Source organism: Hemitrygon akajei, chromosome 11 (assembly GCF_048418815.1).
Source record: "Hemitrygon akajei chromosome 11, sHemAka1.3, whole genome shotgun sequence".
Taxonomy (NCBI): domain Eukaryota; kingdom Metazoa; phylum Chordata; class Chondrichthyes; order Myliobatiformes; family Dasyatidae; genus Hemitrygon; species Hemitrygon akajei.
The window spans coordinates 77,037,186-77,059,581 of record NC_133134.1 but is presented as its reverse complement, the minus strand read 5'-3'; the positions used below and the strand labels follow the sequence as shown (position 1 = coordinate 77,059,581).

At 54.1% G+C, this 22,396-nt stretch overlaps 1 protein-coding gene across 1 annotated transcript in view; it reads left to right on the top strand.

Annotated features, from left to right (window-relative positions):
* The first annotated feature begins 6,678 nt into the window (after positions 1-6,678).
* Positions 6,679-22,396, top strand: part of LOC140735737 (ephrin-A2-like) — a 51,072-nt gene continuing 35,354 nt past the window's right edge. Inside the window, exon 1 of the mRNA XM_073061175.1 lies at positions 6,679-6,931. Within this exon, the coding sequence (XP_072917276.1) occupies positions 6,819-6,931 (113 nt within the window). The 5' untranslated portion in view covers positions 6,679-6,818. The remainder of the gene's footprint in view (positions 6,932-22,396) is intronic.

Here is a 22,396-nt window from a genome sequence, read left to right as displayed (position 1 = left end):
TTTAATCCCAGTCTGTAACCCACACCCAGAGATCTGTTGTTCTATATACAGTATAAAGCCCTGGATTAGATCCCAGTCTGCAGCCTAATCCCAGGGATATATGTATATGTAAATGTCACCTCCACTGTGTCCATTTGTATGACTCCTTACAGCTGTGTTAATGAAAGACTAACAGGCAATTTCAGTCAGATCGCTGGAGACCGCTGGTGAAATTGACAATTCAGAGTGTCGATAATTTCAATTTCTCTCCTGCTGCTGTTTCAGCTTCACTTCCCGCATGTATCGACCACAGACTGGCACCCGTCACTCCACCGGCTCCAGGGCACCCAGTGCAGGGAACGAACGCTGATCTTCTCCGAGAGTACAGCACCTACCCCGGGATGTTCCTGAATCTGTGTGCTGGACCGGAGAGTGTCTGAGCACAGTGGATGTAGCCCTAACCACTTTGTACTGATACACAGAGTGTATGCACACAGTACAAGCGTACACAGCACAATACTGGGTGTGCAGGAACAGAAACTGGGACACACACACACACATGATGAAAGCTATCAAACCCTTCCTGAGAGGCATCTTGGATCTGCTCCAATTTCTCTGCCGGCTCAACAGGTCCACGGCAGATGCCATTTCATTGACTCTTCACACAATCCTTGGACATCCGGACAGCCAAGACTCATAAAGATGCTTTATCAACTACCGTTCAGCATTCACTAATATCAGCCCTGCAAAACTGACCAATAAGCTTCGAGACCTTGTCTCGATATGTCCTTGTGCAATTGGACCCCGGATTTCCTCACTTGCAGACCCCAGTCAGTTGGATTGGCAAAATCACCTCCTCCACAATCTCCATCAGCACAGGGGCGCCACAAGGCCGCGTGCCTAGTCCCCTGCTCTGCTCACTCTACACTTCCGACAGTGTGGCTGAGCACAGCTCCAACGCCATGTTCAAGTTCACGGACGACACCACTGTTGTCAGCCGAATCGAAGGTGGTGACCAATCAGCAAATAGGAGGGGGGGGGGGATGAAAATTTGGCTGAGTGGTGCCACAATGCCAGCAAGACCAAGGGGCCGATTACTGACTTCAGGAGGAGGGAAATGGAGGTCCATGGGCCAGTCCTCATCGGAGGATCAGAGGAGGGGAGGGTCGGCAACTTTAAATTCCTCAATACTTTCATTCCAGAGGCCTGTCCTGGGCCCAGCACAGAAGTGCGATTATTAAGAAAGCCAGGCAGTTGCACCACTTCCTTAAATGTCTGTGACATCTAAAACTCTGACAAACTTCTGTAGATGTGTAGTGGAGAGTATATTGACTGGCTGCATCACGGCCTGGTATGGAAACACCAATGCCCTTGAACGGAAAATCCTACAAAACATAGTGGATTCAGCCCAGTCTATCACAGGTAAAGCCTCCCCACCACTGAGCACATCTACGTGAAATATCATCACGGGGAAGCGGCATCCATCATCAGGGACCCCCACCTCCCAGACCACGCTCTCTTCTCACTGCTACCATCAGGAACCCCCACCTCCCAGGCCACGCTCTCTTCTCACTGCTACCATCAGGAACCCCCACCTCCCAGACCACGCTCTCTTCTCACTGCTACCATCAGGAACCCCCACCTCCCAGGCCACACTCTCTTCTCACTGCTACCATCAGGAACCCCCACCTCCCAGGCCACGCTCTCTTCTCACTGCATCCATCAGGAACCCCCACCTCCCAGGCCACGCTCTCTTCTCACTGCTACCATCAGGAACCCCCACCTCCCAGGCCACGCTCTCTTCTCACTGCTACCATCAGGAACCCCCACCTCCCAGGCCACGCTCTCTTCTCACTGCTACCATCAGGAACCCCCACCACCCAGACCACGCTCTCTTCTCACTGCTACCATCAGGAACCCCCACCACCCAGACCACGCTCTCTTCTCACTGCTACCATCAGGAACCCCCACCTCCCAGGCCACACTCTCTTCTCACTGCTACCATCAGGAACCCCCACCTCCCAGACCACGCTCTCTTCTCACTGCTACCATCAGGAACCCCCACCTCCCAGGCCACGCTCTCTTCTCACTGCTACCATCAGGAACCCCCACCTCCCAGACCACGCTCTCTTCTCACTGCTACCATCAGGAACCCCCACCTCCCAGGCCACGCTCTCTTCTCACTGCTACCATCAGGAACCCCCACCTCCCAGACCACACTCTCTTCTCACTGCTACCATCAGGAACCCCCACCTCCCAGGCCACGCTCTCTTCTCACTGCTACCATCAGGAACCCCCACCTCCCAGACCACACTCTCTTCTCACTGCTACCATCAGGGACCCCACCTCCCAGACCACGCTCTCTTCTCACTGCTACCATCAGGAACCCCCACCTCCCAGGCCACGCTCTCTTCTCACTGCTACCATCAGGAACCCCCACCTCCCAGGCCACGCTCTCTTCTCACTGCTGCCATCAGGGACCCCCACCTCCCAGGCCACGCTCTCTTCTCACTGCTACCATCAGGAACCCCCACCTCCCAGGCCACGCTCTCTTCTCACTGCTACCATCAGGGACCCCCACCTCCCAGGCCACACTCTCTTCTCACTGCTACCATCAGGGACCCCCACCACCCAGACCACACTCTCTTCTCACTGCTACCATCAGGAACCCCCACCTCCCAGGCCACGCTCTCTTCTCACTGCTACCATCAGGGACCCCCACCACCCAGACCACACTCTCTTCTCACTGCTACCATCAGGGACCCCCACCACCCAGACCACGCTCTCTTCTCACTGCTACCATCAGGAACCCCCACCTCCCAGGCCACGCTCTCTTCTCACTGCTACCATCAGGGACCCCCACCACCCAGACCACACTCTCTTCTCACTGCTACCATCAGGAACCCCCACCTCCCAGGCCACGCTCTCTTCTCACTGCTACCATCAGGAACCCCCACCTCCCAGGCCACGCTCTCTTCTCACTGCTACCATCAGGAACCCCCACCTCCCAGGCCAGGCTCTCTTCTCACTGCTACCATCAGGAACCCCCACCTCCCAGGCCACGCTCTCTTCTCACTGCTACCATCAGGAACCCCCACCTCCCAGGCCACGCTCTCTTCTCACTGCTACCATCAGGAACCCCCACCTCCCAGGCCACGCTCTCTTCTCACTGCTACCATCAGGAACCCCCACCTCCCAGACCACGCTCTCTTCTCACTGCTACCATCAGGAACCCCCACCTCCCAGGCCACACTCTCTTCTCACTGCTACCATCAGGAACCCCCACCTCCCAGGCCACACTCTCTTCTCACTGCTGCCATCAGGAACCCCCACCTCCCAGACCACGCTCTCTTCTCACTGCTACCGTCAGGAACCCCCACCTCCCAGGCCACGCTCTCTTCTCACTGCTGCCGTCAGGAACCCCCACCTCCCAGGCCACGCTCTCTTCTCACTGCTACCGTCAGGAACCCCCACCTCCCAGGCCACGCTCTCTTCTCACTGCTACCATCAGGAACCCCCACCTCCCAGGCCACGCTCTCTTCTCACTGCTACCATCAGGAACCCCCACCTCCCAGGCCACGCTCTCTTCTCACTGCTACCATCAGGAACCCCCACCTCCCAGGCCACGCTCTCTTCTCACTGCTACCATCAGGAACCCCCACCTCCCAGGCCACGCTCTCTTCTCACTGCTACCATCAGGAACCCCCACCTCCCAGGCCACGCTCTCTTCTCACTGCTACCATCAGGGACCCCACCACCCAGACCACCTCTCTTCTTGCTGCTGCCATCAGGGAAAAAAGGTTCAGGAGCCTCAGGTCCCCCACCACCAGGTTCAGGAACAGTTATTTACCTCTCAACCGTCAGGCTCTCGAACGAAAGGGAATAACTTCACTCAACTTCACTTGCCCCATCATTGAAATGTTCCCACAACCTACAGACTCACTTTCAATCAGAATCAGATTCAGATTCAGTTTATTGTCATTTATAAACCACAAATGCAATGCAGTTTAAAAAATGAGACAACGCTCTCCGGAATGATATCACGAAAAAGCACAAAACAGACCACACAAGAAAAACCACATAATGTTTGGTAATCCCCAATCCAGAGTCCGGAGAGGCTGCTGCGTATCGATATCACGCTACCGTCTTAGCGCGTTCCCTGGAAAGGAACTACAAACCCGACAGACAAACCTAAAGCTACAATACATACACAAAACCACCTAGTTACATATAGTTAACATATAGTTTCAACAGTGCAGACAATACCATAATTGATAAAAAGACTAACTGACAAAGACCACATAATTATAACACATAGTTTCAACAATGCAAAGCAACACCGTAATCAGAATCAGAATCCTTTATTGTCGCCGAGTATGAGGACACATTCAGGGAATTTGATGCTGGTTTCCCTGAGCTCTCTCTGTACAGAATTAAAAGCAAACAAAAACAACAGTGCAAATAATCATAAACTATATACTGTGAGGTCCCCCTCATTGAATGTACAGGTGGACTTGATTTCTAATAGACTAAAATTCAAGTGTTCATAAGACTGATGGCATACGGAAAGAAACTGTTCTTGTACCTATTTGTCCTGGCAGACAGTGATCTAAAGCGCCGACCAGAAGGAAGGAGTTGGAACAGGTGATGTCCAGGGTGTGATGGGTCTGCAATAATGTTGCTTGCTCGCTTCCTGACTCTAGATGCATATAAGTCCTGGATCGAGGGCAGCTTCACACCAATAATCCTTTCCGCAGCCCTGACGGTTCTTTGGAGTCTATTCTTCTCTTGTTTGGTAATGACTCTTTATCTCATGTTCTTGATATTTATTGCTTATTTATTTAAAATTATTAACATTTCTTTCTTTCTTTTTGTATTTGTAATCTGTTGTCGTTTGCAGACTGGTGCAGTCTTCCATTGATTCTATAATGTGATCGGGTTTATTGAGTAGGCCAGGACAAACAGAATGCCAGGGTTGTGTGGAGTGGCCGACACATACTCTGATAATAAATGTACTTGAAACCCTGAACACAAAATGTGTACAGGAATTGGCAGTTGGATAAACACACGCACACAACAGAGAGACATGCTACACACAGGCACAGACACAAACACTCAACAGACAGATACACTACAGTCAGAGACACTGGGTTTTTCTCAGGAATAGACACCAGGACACAGACGCAGAGCGAAGTCTCCACCTCTGCTGGTGCTCTGACATGTCCCCCCTCCCCCACCCCACCCCCCCGAGATGTCAGTGCCATTGCCCTGGGCACTGAAGGTTCAGGCTGCGGTATGGGGATACATTCCATCAAAATTACAGCCCAGGAGATCCAGCTGATATGGAAGTAAATAAGTCAGAGCACGTTGACCGGAGCAGTACCTCACACAGTTACCCTGGCAACCCAGAGCGTGCCAAGTCCGGCCCGCAGTGACTGGGAGGCTTCACTTCAGCTCAAAGGCCTAGATGAGCCTACGAGGGAGACCTCACCTCCTCCGGGAGCCTCCCCACACTCCATCCTGCACTCCACCAGGGTCAGTATCAGGGCCCAGGCTGCAGAAGTCTCCACGGCACTCAGCAGCATCTCATTCATGGATTTCCTGGGGCCTAGACTTTCTCCGGCCCCCTGCCTCCCACCAGGGGAACTATCTTTCGGGGTCAGACTCCATCTAGTGGGACGGGTAACCCCGTCGGACTTCTGGGGTGTGGTGGGCCGCTGTTAGCCAACCTCTCATTATCCATGACCCACCTCTCCTGTCCTTCCTTACGCCACTCCAGCCTTTTACCTCCAATCCTTAATTCCTCACTCCTTCCAAACTAAACCCACACTCTGTTCCTCAACAAAGGCTCCTCCATCACCCCCTCAGCATCTTCAAAGTGATTCCAGATGGTTTGTTTAATAGCAGAGAATGTATACAGTGTACAACCTGAAATTCTGACCCACGAAACAATAAAACCCCAAAGAATGAACGATAAACAGCAGAACCCCGAAGCCCCCTCAACCACCTGCTCCCCCCACCATGAGAGCAATAGCAAAAGCCCCCAAAAGAGATCTTGAGTCCTTCAGAAAGTAGTGATCTTACCACCCCGTCTCAAACTCCTCATTCTCCCCTCACCCTCATTCCTCTCCATTCTTTCCCTGTCTGTCTCTCCCTCTCCCCGACTCCACATTGTCCCTCCTCTCTCTGCTTTTCCCGTTCCTCCCTTTTCCCACCTCTCCTCTCCTTCCCTCTCTCCATTCTCTCTCCCCTTTTGCCCCCTCTGACTCTCCCCCTTTCTTTTCCTTCTCTTTCTGTCCTCCTCTATCTCTCCCCTCCTCTTTCTTTACCTCCTTTCTCTCTCCTCCCATCTTCTCAAACTCTCTCCCTCTTTCTCTCTCTCCCTTTCAGTCCCCTCCCTTTCACTTTCTCTCTTATTGCTTCCTCACTCTCCCCCTCTTGGCCCCACCACAAGCAACAGGTCCGGCAAACTCCGACCCTGGGTCATCTGGACCTCATCCACTCGCCTCTCATCCCTCTCCCAATCTCCTCAAGCTGGCCCGTGGGATTTCCCCTGGGAATCTTAGAAATGAAGGAGCTTTCAAAAATCAGCCAAATCAGAAATACAAAAAAATCGCATCGCCCCTTTAAGACATCATTGCAATTTTAATTGCCTGCGCGCCGACACACACACACACACACACACACAAGCAAAAGGTTTAAAGTTACACATATCTGGGGCGTGTCTTCAGGAGTTAAAAAAAAGTACAAACATCCAAGTTTAGCATCTAGCTGTGATTGAGTGTGGCAGAGGGAGGGAGAGAGGGGAAAAGACAGAGAAAAGGAGAAAAATCGCAGATATGCATTGTGATTTGTTCTTACAACGTGCGCTGTGGCTTTACACGTTGCTGCAAGAAGTTGACAAGGTTTTATCAGCCAGGCACGCCGTATACTGGAACAGCACAAATCGAAGGTAAGTGGAACAAAGTCTCTCCCTCGCTCGGCACTTCCTTCCCGAGAAAACTCTGAAAGTTCTTGTGTAATGTTGTAAACGATTCTGCAGAAACATGGCTAAAAGGATCAACACAAAAGTTGGCTTAAAAGTTTGAGCAGAAATTTGGTTTTTTTTAAAAAACTTAGCAGAAAGTTGGTTAAAAAGTTTAAAAAGAAAGTTTGTAAACAGTTCTGCAGAAAACTGGTTACTAAGATCGCCTGGTTAAAAAGTTTAAAAAGAAAGTTTGTAAACAGTTCTGCAGAAAGCTGGTGACTAAGATTAAAAAGAAAATTGGTTAAAAAGTTTTAAAAGAAAGTTGGTTACAAAACATTTTAGCCAGGGTTAGTAACACAGCTTTTCTTTCTGCAAGTTTTACCATGGAACAGATGATACCTCCTTGCTTACTTTACATTTCTTCAAATATTTAGACACTTGCCTAGAAGGAAATGTGTGGAAAATTATATCGAGGCGTGTGGCGTCTTGCAGATTTGGAAGTCTGTATGTGAACCGCCTAGTTTGCAGTTTCAGGCTATTGTTCAGCGAGATATTTACACCTTTGTGTTCTTGTTGGGTTAAGTAAATATTGTTCTTGTCCCAGCCTTGACTCACCTCTATTCAAAGGCAGTTTTAATGTGGTTAATTCAGGCGCTCTTAAAGAGACAGTGTCTGACTGCGTTTGATACAAAGGGACTGATTGTTGTCGGTGGTTGTCAAATGGCGGTGGTGGTAATCTTTGCCACTTGTCTCCCTCGGGAAGCGACGTTCCTCTGCAGTCGGAGCCAAACCCCAGCAGATCAAAGATCCACCAAGACCCAAATCCAGCTGGCAATGTGCTGTTGAAACAGGGTTTTTCATCACTGGCACATGTTGTGAAATGTGTTGTTTGGAGGCAGCAGTGCAGAGCCATATATGAAATGTACAGTACTGTCGATTACAGAAAGAACTATACAGCCAGTGGCCACTTTACCTCCTGTACCTAATAAAGTGGCCACTGAGTGTATGTTCCTGGTCTTCTCCGCTCCAATGTGTCCTTCTGTACACCACCGTTGTAATGAGCAACTCTCACTTCCTGTCAGACTGGCCATTCGCCTCTGACCCCTCTCATTCCCAAAGTGTTTCCACCCACAGGACTGTTCACGACATTCCCTGTAAACTCCAGACTGTGTGTGAAAATCCCAGGAGATCAGCGGTTCCTGACATATCAAACCACCCGGACTGTCACTGTGTAACACCGGGGTACGGTACCGGTGGGGACGGGTCTGTCACTGTGTAACACCGGGGTACGGTACCGGTGGGGACGGGTCTGTCGCTGTTTAACACCGGGGTACGGTACCGGTGGGGACGGGTCTGTCACTGTATATCACCGGGGTACGGTACCGGTGGGGACGGGTCTGTCGCTGTTTAACACCGGGGTACGGTACCGGTGGGGACGGGTCTGTCACTGTATAACACCGGGGTACGGTACCGGTGTGGACGGGTCTGTCGCTGTATAACACCGGGGTACGGTACCGGTGGGGGCGGGTCTGTCGCTGTATAACACCGGGGTACGGTACCGGTGTGGACGGGTCTGTCGCTGTATAACACCGGGGTACGGTACCGGTGGGGACGGGTCTGTCGCTGTATAACACCGGGGTACGGTACCGGTGGGGACGGGTCCGTCACTGTGTAACACCGGGGTACGGTACCGGTGGGGACGGGTCTGTCACTGTGTAACACCGGGGTACGGTACCGGTGGGGACGGGTCCGTCACTGTGTAACACCGGGGTACGGTACCGGTGGGGACGGGTCCGTCACTGTGTAACACCGGGGTACGGTACCGGTGGGGACGGGTCCGTCACTGTGTAACACCGGGGTACGGTACCGGTGGAGACGGGTCTGTCACTGTGTAATACCGGGGTACGGTACCGGTGGGGATGGGTCTGTCACTGTGTAACACCGGGGTACGGTACCGGTGGGGACGGGTCTGTCACTGTGTAACACCGGGGTACGGTACCGGTGGGGACGGGTCTGTCACTGTGTAACACCGGGGTACGGTCCCGGTGGGGACGGGTCTGTCACTGTATAACACCGGGGTACGGTACCGGTGGGGACGGGTCTGTCACTGTGTAACACCGGGGTACGGTACCTGTGGGGACGGGTCTGTCACTGTGTAACACCGGGGTACGGTACCGGTGGGGACGGGTCTGTCACTGTATAACACCGGGGTACGGTACCGGTGGGGACGGGTCTGTCACTGTATAACACCGGGGTACGGTACCGGTGGGGACGGGTCTGTCACTGTCTAACACTGGGGTACAGCTACACTCAGAGAGACATAATGGGGGGGGGCAGACACCAAGCCCGTTTGGGTGGAACTCGGGAGTAGGAAGGGTGCAATCACACTGGTGGGGTTGTCCTACAGACCCTCTAATTCCACCAGGACATTGAGGAACAGATGTGTAATCAGATTAAGGGACTAGGAAAAATAATAGAGTTTATGTCATGGGGATTTCAACTTCCCTATTATAAACTGGGTCCTTCTAAGTAAAAGAGGTTTAGATGGGGCAGAATTTGTTGAATGTTTCGTGGACGGTGGGGTGTTCTGGGTCTGGTGTTGGGTAATGAGCCTGGCCAGGTGACTGAACTTTCTGTGGGTGGACAGCTTAGGACCATAACTCCTTAACTTTCCGGATAGTATAGAGATGGCACGGTCCTTGTGGGAGAGTGTTAAATTGGAGTAGGGCATTAGGCAGGAACTGTGAAGTGATAATTGGGAACACCTTTTCTCTGGGAAGTCCACACCAGACATGTGGAAGGTGTTTGAAGATCAACTGCACAGAGTACAGGAAAGGTATGTTCCTGTTAGAAGGAAGGATGGGGATGGAAAGAGAAGAGAACTTTGGGTGTCCAGAGAGGTGCTGAATTTATTCCAGAAGGAAAAGGAAAAGTGTGTAAAGCTCCGGAAGTCCGGATCAAACGGAACACCTGAGGAGTGGAAGGAAGCCCGGAAGAGAACTAAAGAAGGGAATTAGGAAAGCCAGGAGGGACCACGAGACAAACCAGAGAGAATCTGCGGAAGCTGGAAGTCCAAGCAACGCACACAAACTATTGGAAGAACTTAGCAGGCCAGACAGCTTCTCGGAAAAGAGTAAACACAATGTGCACTGCGGATGCTGGGGTCAACTCAACGTGCTGGAGGAATTCTCCAAACTCAGAGGAGGCCAAACTACTGTCTGGATAGTCTCCAGCCCCTTGATATGAACATCGAATTCTCCAACTTCCAGTAATTCCCTCCCTCTCCCTTCCCCATCCCACCTCTACTCTGCCTCCTCTTCCAGGGGCCTATCACCTCTCATGACTCTGCCTTCTTCTACTACCTGTAGTGTTTTCCCCTTAGATTCCTTCTTCACCTCTCCTGCCTATCCCCTCCCTGCTTCCCCTCCCCCACCCCCTGATCTTTCCTCTGATTGGTTTTCCACCCTCCCCCCACCTTCTTTATGGGGCCCCTGCCCCCCATCTTTAGTCCTGACGAAGGGACTCGACCCGAGACGTTGACTGCTCCTTTCCACGGATGCTGCCCGACCTGCTGAGTTCATCCAGCGTGTTGCACGTGTCGATCTAGGAAAAGAGTACAGTTGACATTTTGGGCCGAAACCCTTTGGCAGAAATGGAGGGGGAAAAAAAAGAGTAGATTTAAAAGATGTGGGAAGGGAGAGAGAAACGCCAGGCGATAGGTGAAACCGGGGGTGGGGGGGAATGAAGTAAAGAGCTGGGAAGTTGATCGGTGAGAGAGACGGAAGCCCATGGAAGCAAGAAGAGGGGCGAGGAGCACTGGAGGGAGACAGTGGGTGGGCCAGGAGAGAGGGACAAGGGGGTGGGCCAGGAGAGAGGGACAAGGGGATGGACCAGGAGAGAGGGACAAGGGGCTGGGCCAGGAGAGAGGGACAAGGGGGTGGACCAGGAGAGAGGGACAAGGGGCTGGGCCAGGAGAGAGGGAGACAGTGGGTGGGCCAGGAGAGAGGGACAAGGGGGTGGGCCAGGAGAGAGGGACAAGGGGATGGACCAGGAGAGAGGGACAAGGGGCTGGGCCAGGAGAGAGGGACAAGGGGCTGGGCCAGGAGAGAGGGACAAGGGGATGGACCAGGAGAGAGGGACAAGGGGCTGGGCCAGGAGAGAGGGACAAGGGGGTGGACCAGGAGAGAGGGACAAGGGGCTGGGCCAGGAGAGAGGGAGACAGTGGGTGGGCCAGGAGAGAGGGACAAGGGGGTGGGCCAGGAGAGAGGGACAAGGGGATGGACCAGGAGAGAGGGACAAGGGGCTGGGCCAGGAGAGAGGGAGACAGTGGGTGGGCCAGGAGAGAGGGACAAGGGGGATGGGCCAGGAGAGAGGGACAAGGGGGATGGGCCAGGAGAGAGGGACAAGGGGGTGGGCCAGGAGAAAGGGACAAGGGGATGGGCCAGGAGAGAGGGACAAGGGGATGGGCCAGGAGAGAGGGACAAGGGGCTGGGCCAGGAGAGAGGGACAAGGGGGGTGGGCCAGGAGAGAGGGACAAGGGGGGTGGGCCAGGAGAGAGGGACAAGGGGGTGGGCCAGAAGAGAGGGAGACAGTGGGTGGGCCAGGAGAGAGGGACAAGGGGGGTGGACCAGGAGAGAGGGACAAGGGGCTGGGCCAGGAGAGAGGGACAAGGGGGTGGGCCAGGAGAGAGGGAGACAGTGGGTGGGCCAGGAGAGAGGGACAAGGGGGGTGGGCCAGGAGAGAGGGACAAGGGGGATGGACCAGGAGAGAGGGACAAGGGGGGTGGGCCAGGAGAGAGGGACAAGGGGGTGGGCCAGGAGAGAGGGACAAGGGGGTGGACCAGGAGAGAGGGAGACAGTGGGTGGGCCAGGAGAGAGGGAGACAGTGGGTGGGCCAGGAGAAAGGGACAAGGGGGTGGGCCAGGAGAGAGGGACAAGGGGATGGGCCAGGAGAGAGGGACAAGGGGATGGGAAATGGTGAAGTGGGGGACTGGGGGGAGGCATGACCAGAAGTTTGAGAAATCGATGTTCATGCCATCAGGTTGGAGGCTACCCAAACAGAATATAAAGTGTTGTTCCTCCAACCCGACGGTGGTGGACACCCTGGATCGACAGAATGGATGGCCACTAGGCTTGTTCTGGCGGATGAAGTGTGGATGTTCGTCAATGCCTGGTGAGGCTTGTGCTTTAGAGGCTTTTAAGAGATGTTTGGACAGGCACATGGATGTGAGGAAGATGGAGGGATACGGACATGGTGTAGGGAGGAGGGATTAGTGTTAGGGTGTTTTTTATTTAAGATGGTTCAACAGAAAATTGTGGGCTGAATGGACTGTTCCTGTGCTGTACAGTTTTAGGCTCCTCTGTCCTCTCTCGCACTTGCCCTACCCCCTCGCCATCACTCATCTCCCGTTCCCTCACCCCCCAGCTCCCCACCAACCCCCTCTCTACACCAACTCTCTCCTCCCTCTCTCCACACACCCCGCCCCTCACTCTCTTCCCCGTCCCCACCCATCTGTTAAAGTAGGCAGGATGAAATCCCTGCCCTGATTAAATTGTTGTCGATGAATCCCTGCTTCAGAGCGAGACATTGATTTCTATTCCACCCGGCCGGACACTCATTGATCTGATCTCCCACTGACTTGGATTAGTAATGATCTGCTCGATGAGGAGGGAAGCAGTAATCGAGAGAACAGAAGATAGCGCGATGTCAGAGAGACACTCACATTAAAGCCTTCAAAGTAGTGGCAGCATTTGTCCTGACATTGTTGTTTCTGTATGTTGCACCCAGAAGCTCCCTAAACTCAGAGTGAAGCTCCCTCCACACTGTCCCATCACACACTCCCGGGGTCAGACACAGAGTGAAGCTCCCTCTACACTGTCCCATCACACACTCCCGGGGTCAGACACAGAGTGAAACTCCCTCCACACCGTCCCATCACACACTCCCGGGGTCAGACACAGAGTGAAACTCCCTCTACACTGTCCCATCACACACTCCCGGGGTCAGACACAGAGTGAAGCTCCCTCTACACTGTCCCATCACACACTCCCGGGGTCAGACACAGAGTGAATCTCCCTCTACACCGTCCCATCACACACTCCCGGGGTCAGACACAGAGTGAAACTCCCTCCACACCGTCCCATCACACACTCCCGGGGTCAGACACAGAGTGAAACTCCCTCCACACCGTCCCATCACACACTCCCGGGGTCAGACACAGAGTGAAACTCCCTCCACACCGTCCCATCACACACTCCCGGGGTCAGACACAGAGTGAAACTCCCTCTACACCGTCCCATCACACACTCCCGGGGTCAGACACAGAGTGAAGCTCCCTCTACACCGTCCCATCACACACTCCCGGGGTCAGACACAGAGTGAAGCTCCCTCTACACTGTCCCATCACACACTCCCGGGGTCAGACACAGAGTGAAGCTCCCTCCACACCGTCCCATCACACACTCCCGGGGTCAGACACAGAGTGAAACTCCCTCCACACCGTCCCATCACACACTCCCGGGGTCGGACACAGAGTGAAACTCCCTCCACACCGTCCCATCACCCACTCCCGGGGTCGGACACAGAGTGAATCTCCCTCTACACCGTCCCATCACACACTCCCGGGGTCAGACACAGAGTGAAACTCCCTCCACACCGTCCCATCACACACTCCCGGGGTCAGACACAGAGTGAAACTCCCTCCACACCGTCCCATCACACACTCCCGGGGTCAGACACAGAGTGAAACTCCCTCTACACTGTCCCATCACACACTCCCGGGGTCAGACACAGAGTGAAACTCCCTCTACACCGTCCCATCACACACTCCCGGGGTCAGACACAGAGTGAAACTCCCTCTACATCGTCCCATCACACACTCCCGGGGTCAGACACAGAGTGAAACTCCCTCTACACCGTCCCATCACACACTCCCGGGGTCAGACACAGAGTGAAACTCCCTCCACACCGTCCCATCACACACTCCCGGGGTCAGACACAGAGTGAAACTCCCCCCACACCGTCCCATCACACTCTCCCAGGGTCAGACACAGAGTGAAACTCCCTCTACACCATCCCATCACACACTCCCGGGGTCAGACACAGAGTGAAACTCCCTCCGCACCGTCCCATCACACACTCCCGGGATCAGACACAGAGTGAACGCCGTTGTTCCCCCACTGACATCGGGATAACCTCCTTCCATCTTTATCGTCGTGACTCACGTTTGGTGTAGGAGCCGAAGCATCGTTTGAGACGTCTCGACCTCTCACGGCCTGGAAGTTCAGCAGGACTAACGGAGCCTTTCCTGGCATTGGAATTTCTGGCGCCAGGCCAGCAAGGTACCGTCGAGTACAAACTTTTCCAGCCTTTTCTCGATTCGGACACAGAAGCAACATGCCGGACCGGTCTACAGGGAGTCGCAGGCCTTCGGGGAGTTATGCAAAGGCGACTGCCTCTCCAGCCTCGGACAATGCCCTGTTTCGGTCGGTGAAAGTGGAACGCGGGGTGCAATGTATTTTGCGAACTGGAACTACCCTGGAAAAGTGCGCGGAGGCTATGGAGGACTTGTTGGGGAGAGATAGTGTTTTGGCCACCGAGAAAGAGTTCGGGAAGGCGGTGTTTTACCTGAGGAATGATGAGTTGGTGCATCGGGCTCTCAGTAGAGGGATCACGGTGGAAAACATCTTTTTACAGATGGAGCTGGTGACAGCTCCCACACAATGCATCGTCCTCGGTCACGTAAAGCCTTTCATCCCCAACGAGGACCTGCTTCCCGCACTAGCACGCTTGGGGCAAGTACGGTCGGAAATAACTGCCATCAGGCACAAATTCAGGAGACGCACCCTCTGTACCGTAATCTCTTTCCGGCGACAGGTATTCATGCAGCTGGAAAAGGAGGACGAAGTTGAGGGCCGGTTTACTGTCCGGCACGAGGGGGTAGATTATCAGGTGTATTGGAGCTCTGAGTGCCCACGGTGCCATGCGTGCGGGGAGGTGGGGCACTTTCGGAGGGATTGTCCTAGCACCCGAAAACCCAGGGAGTCCACTTCGGGAACTAGTGCCCCAGCTACCTCTGCCCCTGATCCCATTCCTGCTCCTACACCTGTGCCGGCCCCTGCTCCTGCCCCTGACCCTGTCTCTACCCCTGTCCCTGTTCCTACGTCTGTTCCAGTCTCTGCTCCTGCCCCTGTGGTTCAGGCGAGTGATCCTGAGGCTACGTGCAGGGAGGTTCAGGCGAGGGACGGGGTGGAGCCTGTGCGGGGAAGGAAGGTGAGGAAGAAATCCAAACACATTAAGAAATCGGCCCCCGAGACCGCAGAGCTCACGCCCATTTGCCCTGAAGTGGAGCGGGAAGCTCGGGGAAGTGCACAGCTGACGGGGTGATGGAAGCGGAGAGTAACGCTCCATCGGTGAATTCCGCACCTGTGTGCTCCTCCGGCTTGAAGAGGAGAAGGGAATGTTCCCCCAAGAGGGCAGAGAGTGTAGATGCGGGGGAGTCCCAGATAGGGGTGGGAATCCGGGTGGAAGTTGTGTCTAACCCTGAATCCCCAGATGTAGCCACCAGTCCTGTGGTGGGTGGTGTGGTTGTGCAGGAAGCTAGTGCTGGGCCTGTTTGCACAACTAAAACAGACCTGGAGCCCTCCACCCAGGACTTAGCAGTAAGCGCCTCCCTGGAGGCAAATGTATTAAGTAGGACAAGTGGAGAGGAGACCAGGCTCTCTCACTGTCAGCATCAGGCTGCCGGTGAATCCATTGGACCAGAGCTGCTGGGGTCCCCTTCATGCCTGTCTCCTGGGGAGGGTGATATAACCTGCATGCCAACCCCATCAACTAATGGCCTGCAGGGAGTCCCTGGGGATTTTCCCTCCATCGTCGTAACTGTGGATAAGACTGATGCGACGGTGGAGCGGGAAGGTATGAGGGAGGTACCCGCTGTGCAGTGTGGGTTACAAGTGTAGCCACCTTATGCACCACATGAGGAGGAAGATGGGGGATCTGTCTGCAGTGAGGGGTTGGAGGGAGAATCTATTGATAGTGAGACAATGGACATCCTCACCCCTCCTGAAAAATTCCCATTGATACCTGTGGAGGAGATCAGAGAGTTTATTCACTCCTCCGTGGGTGCAAAGCATCGGCCTAAACTGGCCTCGCTTCGCTGGCCTAGCGTGCCGAGGCTGGTGAAGTCCCTGCGAGTCATCCTTAGACGGAAGGGGAAGGGGAAGAAGAATGCTGTGTCAGGGAATGACAGACGGCAGCTGAAATCCTTCCTGGATGACCTGGTGAGGGACATCAGGGTGGAAAGCAGCCTCGCTCCTTCGGGAGATGGTGGGTCACAGGGTAGCGATGGTAGCAGTCGGGCCCGGAAGGCAAAGTATATTCTTGGTTTTCTTCGGGATTGTGTGGCTGAGGGCGCCACCGCTCTCAGTGGGAAGGGGACTGGTGCTGAGGCCTAGTGTGCTCCCAACATGAAACTTACCATAGCTAGTCTTAATGTAAATGGTAGCAGGGGCTCTCTCCGCAGATATAACAATCTCTCAGTCCTCAGGGATGGGAGATACGCGGTGAGTTTCCTGCAGGAAACCCATACCACCCCGGGGGACGAGTCCGCTTGGCTCCTGGAGTGGCAGGGCGGGGTCTACATGAGTCACCTCAGCTCCAACTCTAGCGGGGTGGCGATCCTGTTGGCCCCAGCCTTCCGGCCAGAAATTGTAGGAGTCCAAGATGTTGTGCCCAGCCGTCTGCTCCACCTGGCTGTGCGCCTGGATGGAGTACCGCTGCATTTTGTCAACGTGTATGCTCCGAGGTGCGGGGTGATGCAGACGCGCCTATTCTGTCAGCTGTCCACCTTGCTGAGTTCCATCGATCCTGGGGACTGCCTCATCCTCGGGGGAGACTTCAACTGTACCCTCGAGGTGGAGGACCGCTCGGGCCTCCAACGCGACCCTGCATCGGCGAAAAAGTTAAAGGAGCTAGTCGGCTCCTTTGACTTGGTGGACAGCTGGCGGAATCTTCACCCCGAGTCTAGCGCCTTCTCCAGAAGATCTAGAGAGGGAGGTTCCCGGATAGACCACCTGTATATCTCTCGGGCTTATGTCTCCCGCGTGTCGGCGTCCTCCATGCGGCCGGTGTCGTGCTCGGATCATCACCTTGTGTGCATGGAATTTACTCCTCTGCACCCTCGGGTGGGATCCGGGTATTGGCACTTTAACAACCGGCTGCTGGAGGACAGACGATTCCGGGATTCATTCCGAGCGTTCTGGGCCACCTGGAGAGAGAGACGGAGAGAGTTCAGCTCCCTACGGCTGTGGTGGGATGTGGGCAAGGCCCAAGGCCCACATCCGGTTTTTATGTCGGGAGTACACTAGGGGGTCGACAAAGAGGCAGGGCTCTGAGATTGAGCGGCTTGAGAGAGCGTTGCTTGACCTAGAGTCCCGTCTTGGTCCGACCGGTGGAGACCATCAAATGTGGCAGGAATACCAGGAGAAGAAAGACGCACTCAGGCATCTGCAGCTTCAGCAGTCCCGAGGTGCATATGTGAAGTCGTGGATCCAAATGCTGCAAGATTTGGACCGCGGCTCACCCTTCTACTCGTTGGAGAAGTGGCGGGGAGTTCAAAAGCAGCTGGTGGAGCTACTGGCTGCTGATGGCTCCTCCATCACGGATCCTGACGAAATTATCAAAGAAGTCCGCACTTTCTATCGGTCCTTATTCTCACCAGATCCGTCAAATGCAGGGGCGTGCAGTGAGGTCTGGGAAGATTTAGCAAAGGTCAGCCCAGAGGACGCAGCGCGTCTGGACGCTCCCCTGACTCGGGAGGAGCTGTCTACTGCCCTTCGGCAACTCTGGAGGGGTAAATCCCCTGGCTTAGATGGTCTGAGTGTAGAGTTTTATCAGGCTTTTTGGGATGTCCTGGGGGTCGATGACAGCCTTGTTCTAGGGGAGAGCCTAGCCACCGGGGAACTGCCCCTCTCATGGTGGTGAGCTGTTGTGGTCCTGCTGCCCAAGAAGGGAGACCTTCGCCTGCTTAAGAACTGGCGCCCGGTCACCCTCTTGTGCGCGGACTACAAGATCTTCGCCCAGGCAATGGCCAACCGTCTTGGTTCAGTACTGAGACAGGTGATTCACCCTGACCAATCTTACACGGTCCCGGGCCGCTCCATCCAGGACAATGTCCACCTAGTACGGGACCTGATCCACCTACAGCAGGAGACTGGGTCCCGGGCAGCGTTTCTCTCTCTTGACCAGGAGAAGGCGTTTGACCGGGTAGACCACAGTTTCCTGGTGGGCACTCTGCAGGCCTTTGGGCTCGGACCAGACTTTGTGGCCCGAGTTCGGCTCCTATACTCTGCCGTGGAGTGCCTTGTTAAGATCAATGGATCACTGGCAGCGCCCATTCCCTTCAGGAGAGGAGTACGTCAGGGGTGCCCCATGTCCGGTCAATTGTACACGATCTGTGTCGAGCCATTCCTGAGCCTCCTACGGCGAAGGCTGACGGGTCTGGTTCTGCGTGAACTGGACATGGAGGTCGTCCTGTCGGCCTACGCCGATGATGTACTCCTCATGATGACAGATCCCAATGACCTGCGGAGGATGCACGAGTGCCAAGAAGTTTTCTCGGCAGCATCCTCCGCTAGGATCAACTGGGCGAAATGTTCCGGACTCTGGGTCAGTGGCAGGTGGACTCCCTGCCAGAGGAGATGAGAGCTTTTGAATGGAGCACTAGACGTCTCCTCTATCTGGGAGTCTACCTGAGTCCTTCTGGGGAGACCTGGCTGGCGAACTGGCAGGACCTGGAGATGAAAGTCATGGCCCGGCTGGGGCGCTGGTCAGGCCTTCTCAGGGTGCTTTCCTATCGAGGCAGGGTGGCGGTCATAAACCAGCTGGTGGCCTCCATGTTGTGGTATCGGATGGTCACCTTGGCCCCTCCTGCCCCGTTTGTTGCAAGAATGCAGAGGAAGTTAGTGGACTTCTTCTGGGGCAACAGGAAACACTGGGTCTCTGCAGCGGTCTTGAGTCTCCCAGTGGGAGAGGGCGGACAGTCGCTGGTGTGCGTTCGAACGCGACTGGCGACTCTCCGCCTCAGGACTCTGCAGAGCCTTTCTCACTTTATCCTTTAAAATTGTTCCGATTGTTGACTGACGTAGCCTAACGCTTTTCGATTGACCGAAGGCCTTTCACCTCTTTCCGATCGCTTTATTATTTCCACTTTATTTTCAACCGTGTTTGTGATTATTTTTGTGAACAGAAACACTGCAGATTCAGAGCTCTGCTGGGTCCTAATGTCCACCCCGCTGAGAGAGGTTAAATAAGGTCTGTGATTCCGCTGGGTCCTAATGTCCACCCAACTGAGAGAGGTTAAATGAGGTCTGTGGTTCTGCTGGGTCCTAATGTCCACCCCACAGAGAGAGGGTAAATAATGTCTGGGGTTCCGCTGGGTCCTAATGTCCACCCCACTGAGAGAAGTTAAATAATGTCTGGGGTTCTGCTGGGTCCTAATGTCCACCCCACTGAGAGAAGTTAAATAATGTCTGGGGTTCTGCTGGGTCCTAATGTCCACCCCACTGAGAGAGGTTAAATAATGTCTGGGGTTCCGCTGGGTCCTAAGGATCAGCACATTGAATAAGGGACTTGAGCATCCGCGAATTTTGGCAAGATAGGAGGCAGCTGGGTGGACAGCCGACACTGTTTTCCCAGGGCAGAAATGGCTGATATGGGAGGGCAGCATTTTAAGGTGATGTAAGGGAGGATATCAGAGACGGTTTGTTTTTACACTGAGAGTGGAGTAAGGCAGCTGAGAGACTCTTGGATCAGCCCGTGATGAAAGAAAGATGGAGGGCTATGTGGGAGAGAAGGATGCTCTTGGATTAGTTTAAGGGCAACAGCCTGTAGGCTGAAGGGCCTGTACTGTGTAGTACTGTTCTGTGTTCCATGCCCACTGTATGGCCCTTGCCCTGACGTCAGGGGGAGAAGCGCTACTTGTGACGAGCCGGTCAGCCGAGGCCCTTCCTGTTGCAAAGCAGCGATGGATTTGAGGGATCCAGTCCTCGGGAATGGTGCTGGGAGCTCAGAATTCTCTCCTTCCTGGTGTTGTGCCTCCACGCGTGCATCGAACAGATATAATTCCAACACTTAATTGTGCTTTGATCGGATTAGCTCTGTGGATTAGTCTTCATGCTGGGATGAAGCATGTTGATTTAATTAGTGGCTCACAGCAGCCTCGAATGCGAACACAAATCTCACCGGGCTATTCTTGTTTGCCGGCAGTGGGTCAGCCTGAAAGGGAGAGGCGGGCGTCGGGAGGCCTGGCATCAGGATCTGTCCCATCCCCACCCCTCAGGCCTCCCCCGTGCCAGTGCCCCCTCGCATCGCCAAATCCGGCAAGGTGGCATAGCGGTCGGTGTGACTCTACCACTGCCCCGTGTGTTGTGGAATTTGACGTTCAGTTCCCCTGCCCTGCCGTTCTGTCAGGAGTCTCTGTACGTCCTCCCGTGGGAGCTGAGGTATACTGGGCAGGTTTTGGTCATTGTAAATTGTCCCATCGTTAAGTCAGGGTGGTGGGGTTGCTGGCGTGGATCGGAGAGCAGGAAGGGGCCCACGCGATGTGGCGTCACTCACTAAGTAACTACGTTCTCCAGCGTGAAGGACATCACAGGTAAACCCTCCCCACTGCTCAGCACATCTACAAGGAGCATCCATCATCAGGGACTTCCACCATCCAGGCCAAGCTCTCTTCTCATTGCTACCATCGGGAAGCAGCTTTTGGTCCCACACCCCCAGTTTCGGAACAGTTATTACCCTACAACCATCAGGCTCCTGAACCAGCGTGGATAACTTCACTCCCCACAACTCTGAACTGATTCCATCACCCACAGAATCGCTTTCAAGGACTGTAACTCATCTCCGTATTGTTTATTTATTTGATCTGCGTGGTTTGTCTCCCTCTGCACATTTGGTTGTTCGGCAGCCTTTGTTGGTGTATAGTTTTTTGTAAAATATTTGTATTTAGTCCAGGACCAGAGAGATAAGGAGCCAGGAGGTGCTGAATCTGTGGAATTCATCTCTAAAGACGGCCTTGGAGGCCAAGATTGTGTATATTTAAAGTGGAGCTGATGGGATCTTGATTAGTCAGGATATCGAGGGTTCCGGGGAGAAGGCAGGAGAATAGTAAACACAAAGTACACTGCAGGTGCTGTGGTCAAATCAAGAAGTACAAACAAGCTGGAGGAACTCAGCAGGTCGGGCAGCATCCGTTGAAATGAGCAGTCAACGTTTCGGGCCGAGACCCTTCGTCAGCCATGGTGGAATGGCACAGCAGACTTGATGGGCTGAATGGCCTAATTCTGCTCCTATGTCTTATGGTTTTCTATTTTCCTGCAAGGAAGTGTCTACGGTGCCATTTATGTACTTTGATAATAAATTTACTTTGACTTTTGACTTTGAATTAGCTCTCCCGTATCCTTAAATGCTCCCCTGTCACTTATCCCAACTCTGTACCGAGTTCTGTGAGGCAGAAATAGGCCCTTTGGCCCAACTGATCCTTGCTGACCGAGGTTCCCTACGATGTTGGTCACATTTGGCCTATTTCCTTTCCCTTTTCCCATCCGTTTCCTTGGTAATTGGTTCATTATTGTCACATGTGCCGAGATGCTCTGAGAAGCTTTTGTCTGCGTGCCATCCACACAGGTCGGTCCACGTGTTGGAACGTAAGTAGGAAGAGGTAAACAGAATGCAGAATAGAGTGTCACAGTTCCAGAGAGAGGGCAGTGAGGTGCAGGGGTCACGACGGGGTAGGTTGAGAGATCACGAGTTCATCTTCTAGCGTGTGAGAGGTCCGTTCAGTGGTATGGTAAAAGTCAGACGTCTAGACAGCAGGCGGGGGGTGCTTCTGTTGGAAGAAGGCCCCTACACTCAAGCTGGCTCTTTAGACGGTGAGTGAGAGCCTGTCGGTCTGGGGTGGGGTGCTGGGAGATGCGGTGCAGCGGGTGGTAACAGCGAGACGGTCTCCCGCTCTCACTTGCTGCAGGGGCGCTCTCTCTGGGAGCCTGTTTGACAGACTGAAGTGTTGAGATGGACTCGTTTTTTGACGGGCTCTACATTAAGGCCTCTTTGGGGACTTTGCGTCGGTGGGGGAGTGGGTTTTGCCGGAGCAGGTGGGGGTGGGGGGAGGTCTGCCAGTCGTGTGTGGGAAGGGGAGGGGGGGGGGGGCTTTGGGATTCCGATGTCTCTGTCAATCCATGAGCTTTTTTCTGCTTTGTGGGAGTCTGTGAAGAGTAGGAATTTCAGGTTGTGTGCATTGCACCGTGGGGTAGAAGCCGTCCTTGAAGCCGGTGTACGTGCTTTCAGACTTGTGTATTTCCTGCCCATTAGGAGGGGGGAGAAGAGAGAGTGTCCGTGGTGGGACAGGACTCAGTGATGACGTTGGCTGCTCTCCCAAGGCCACGCGGAGAG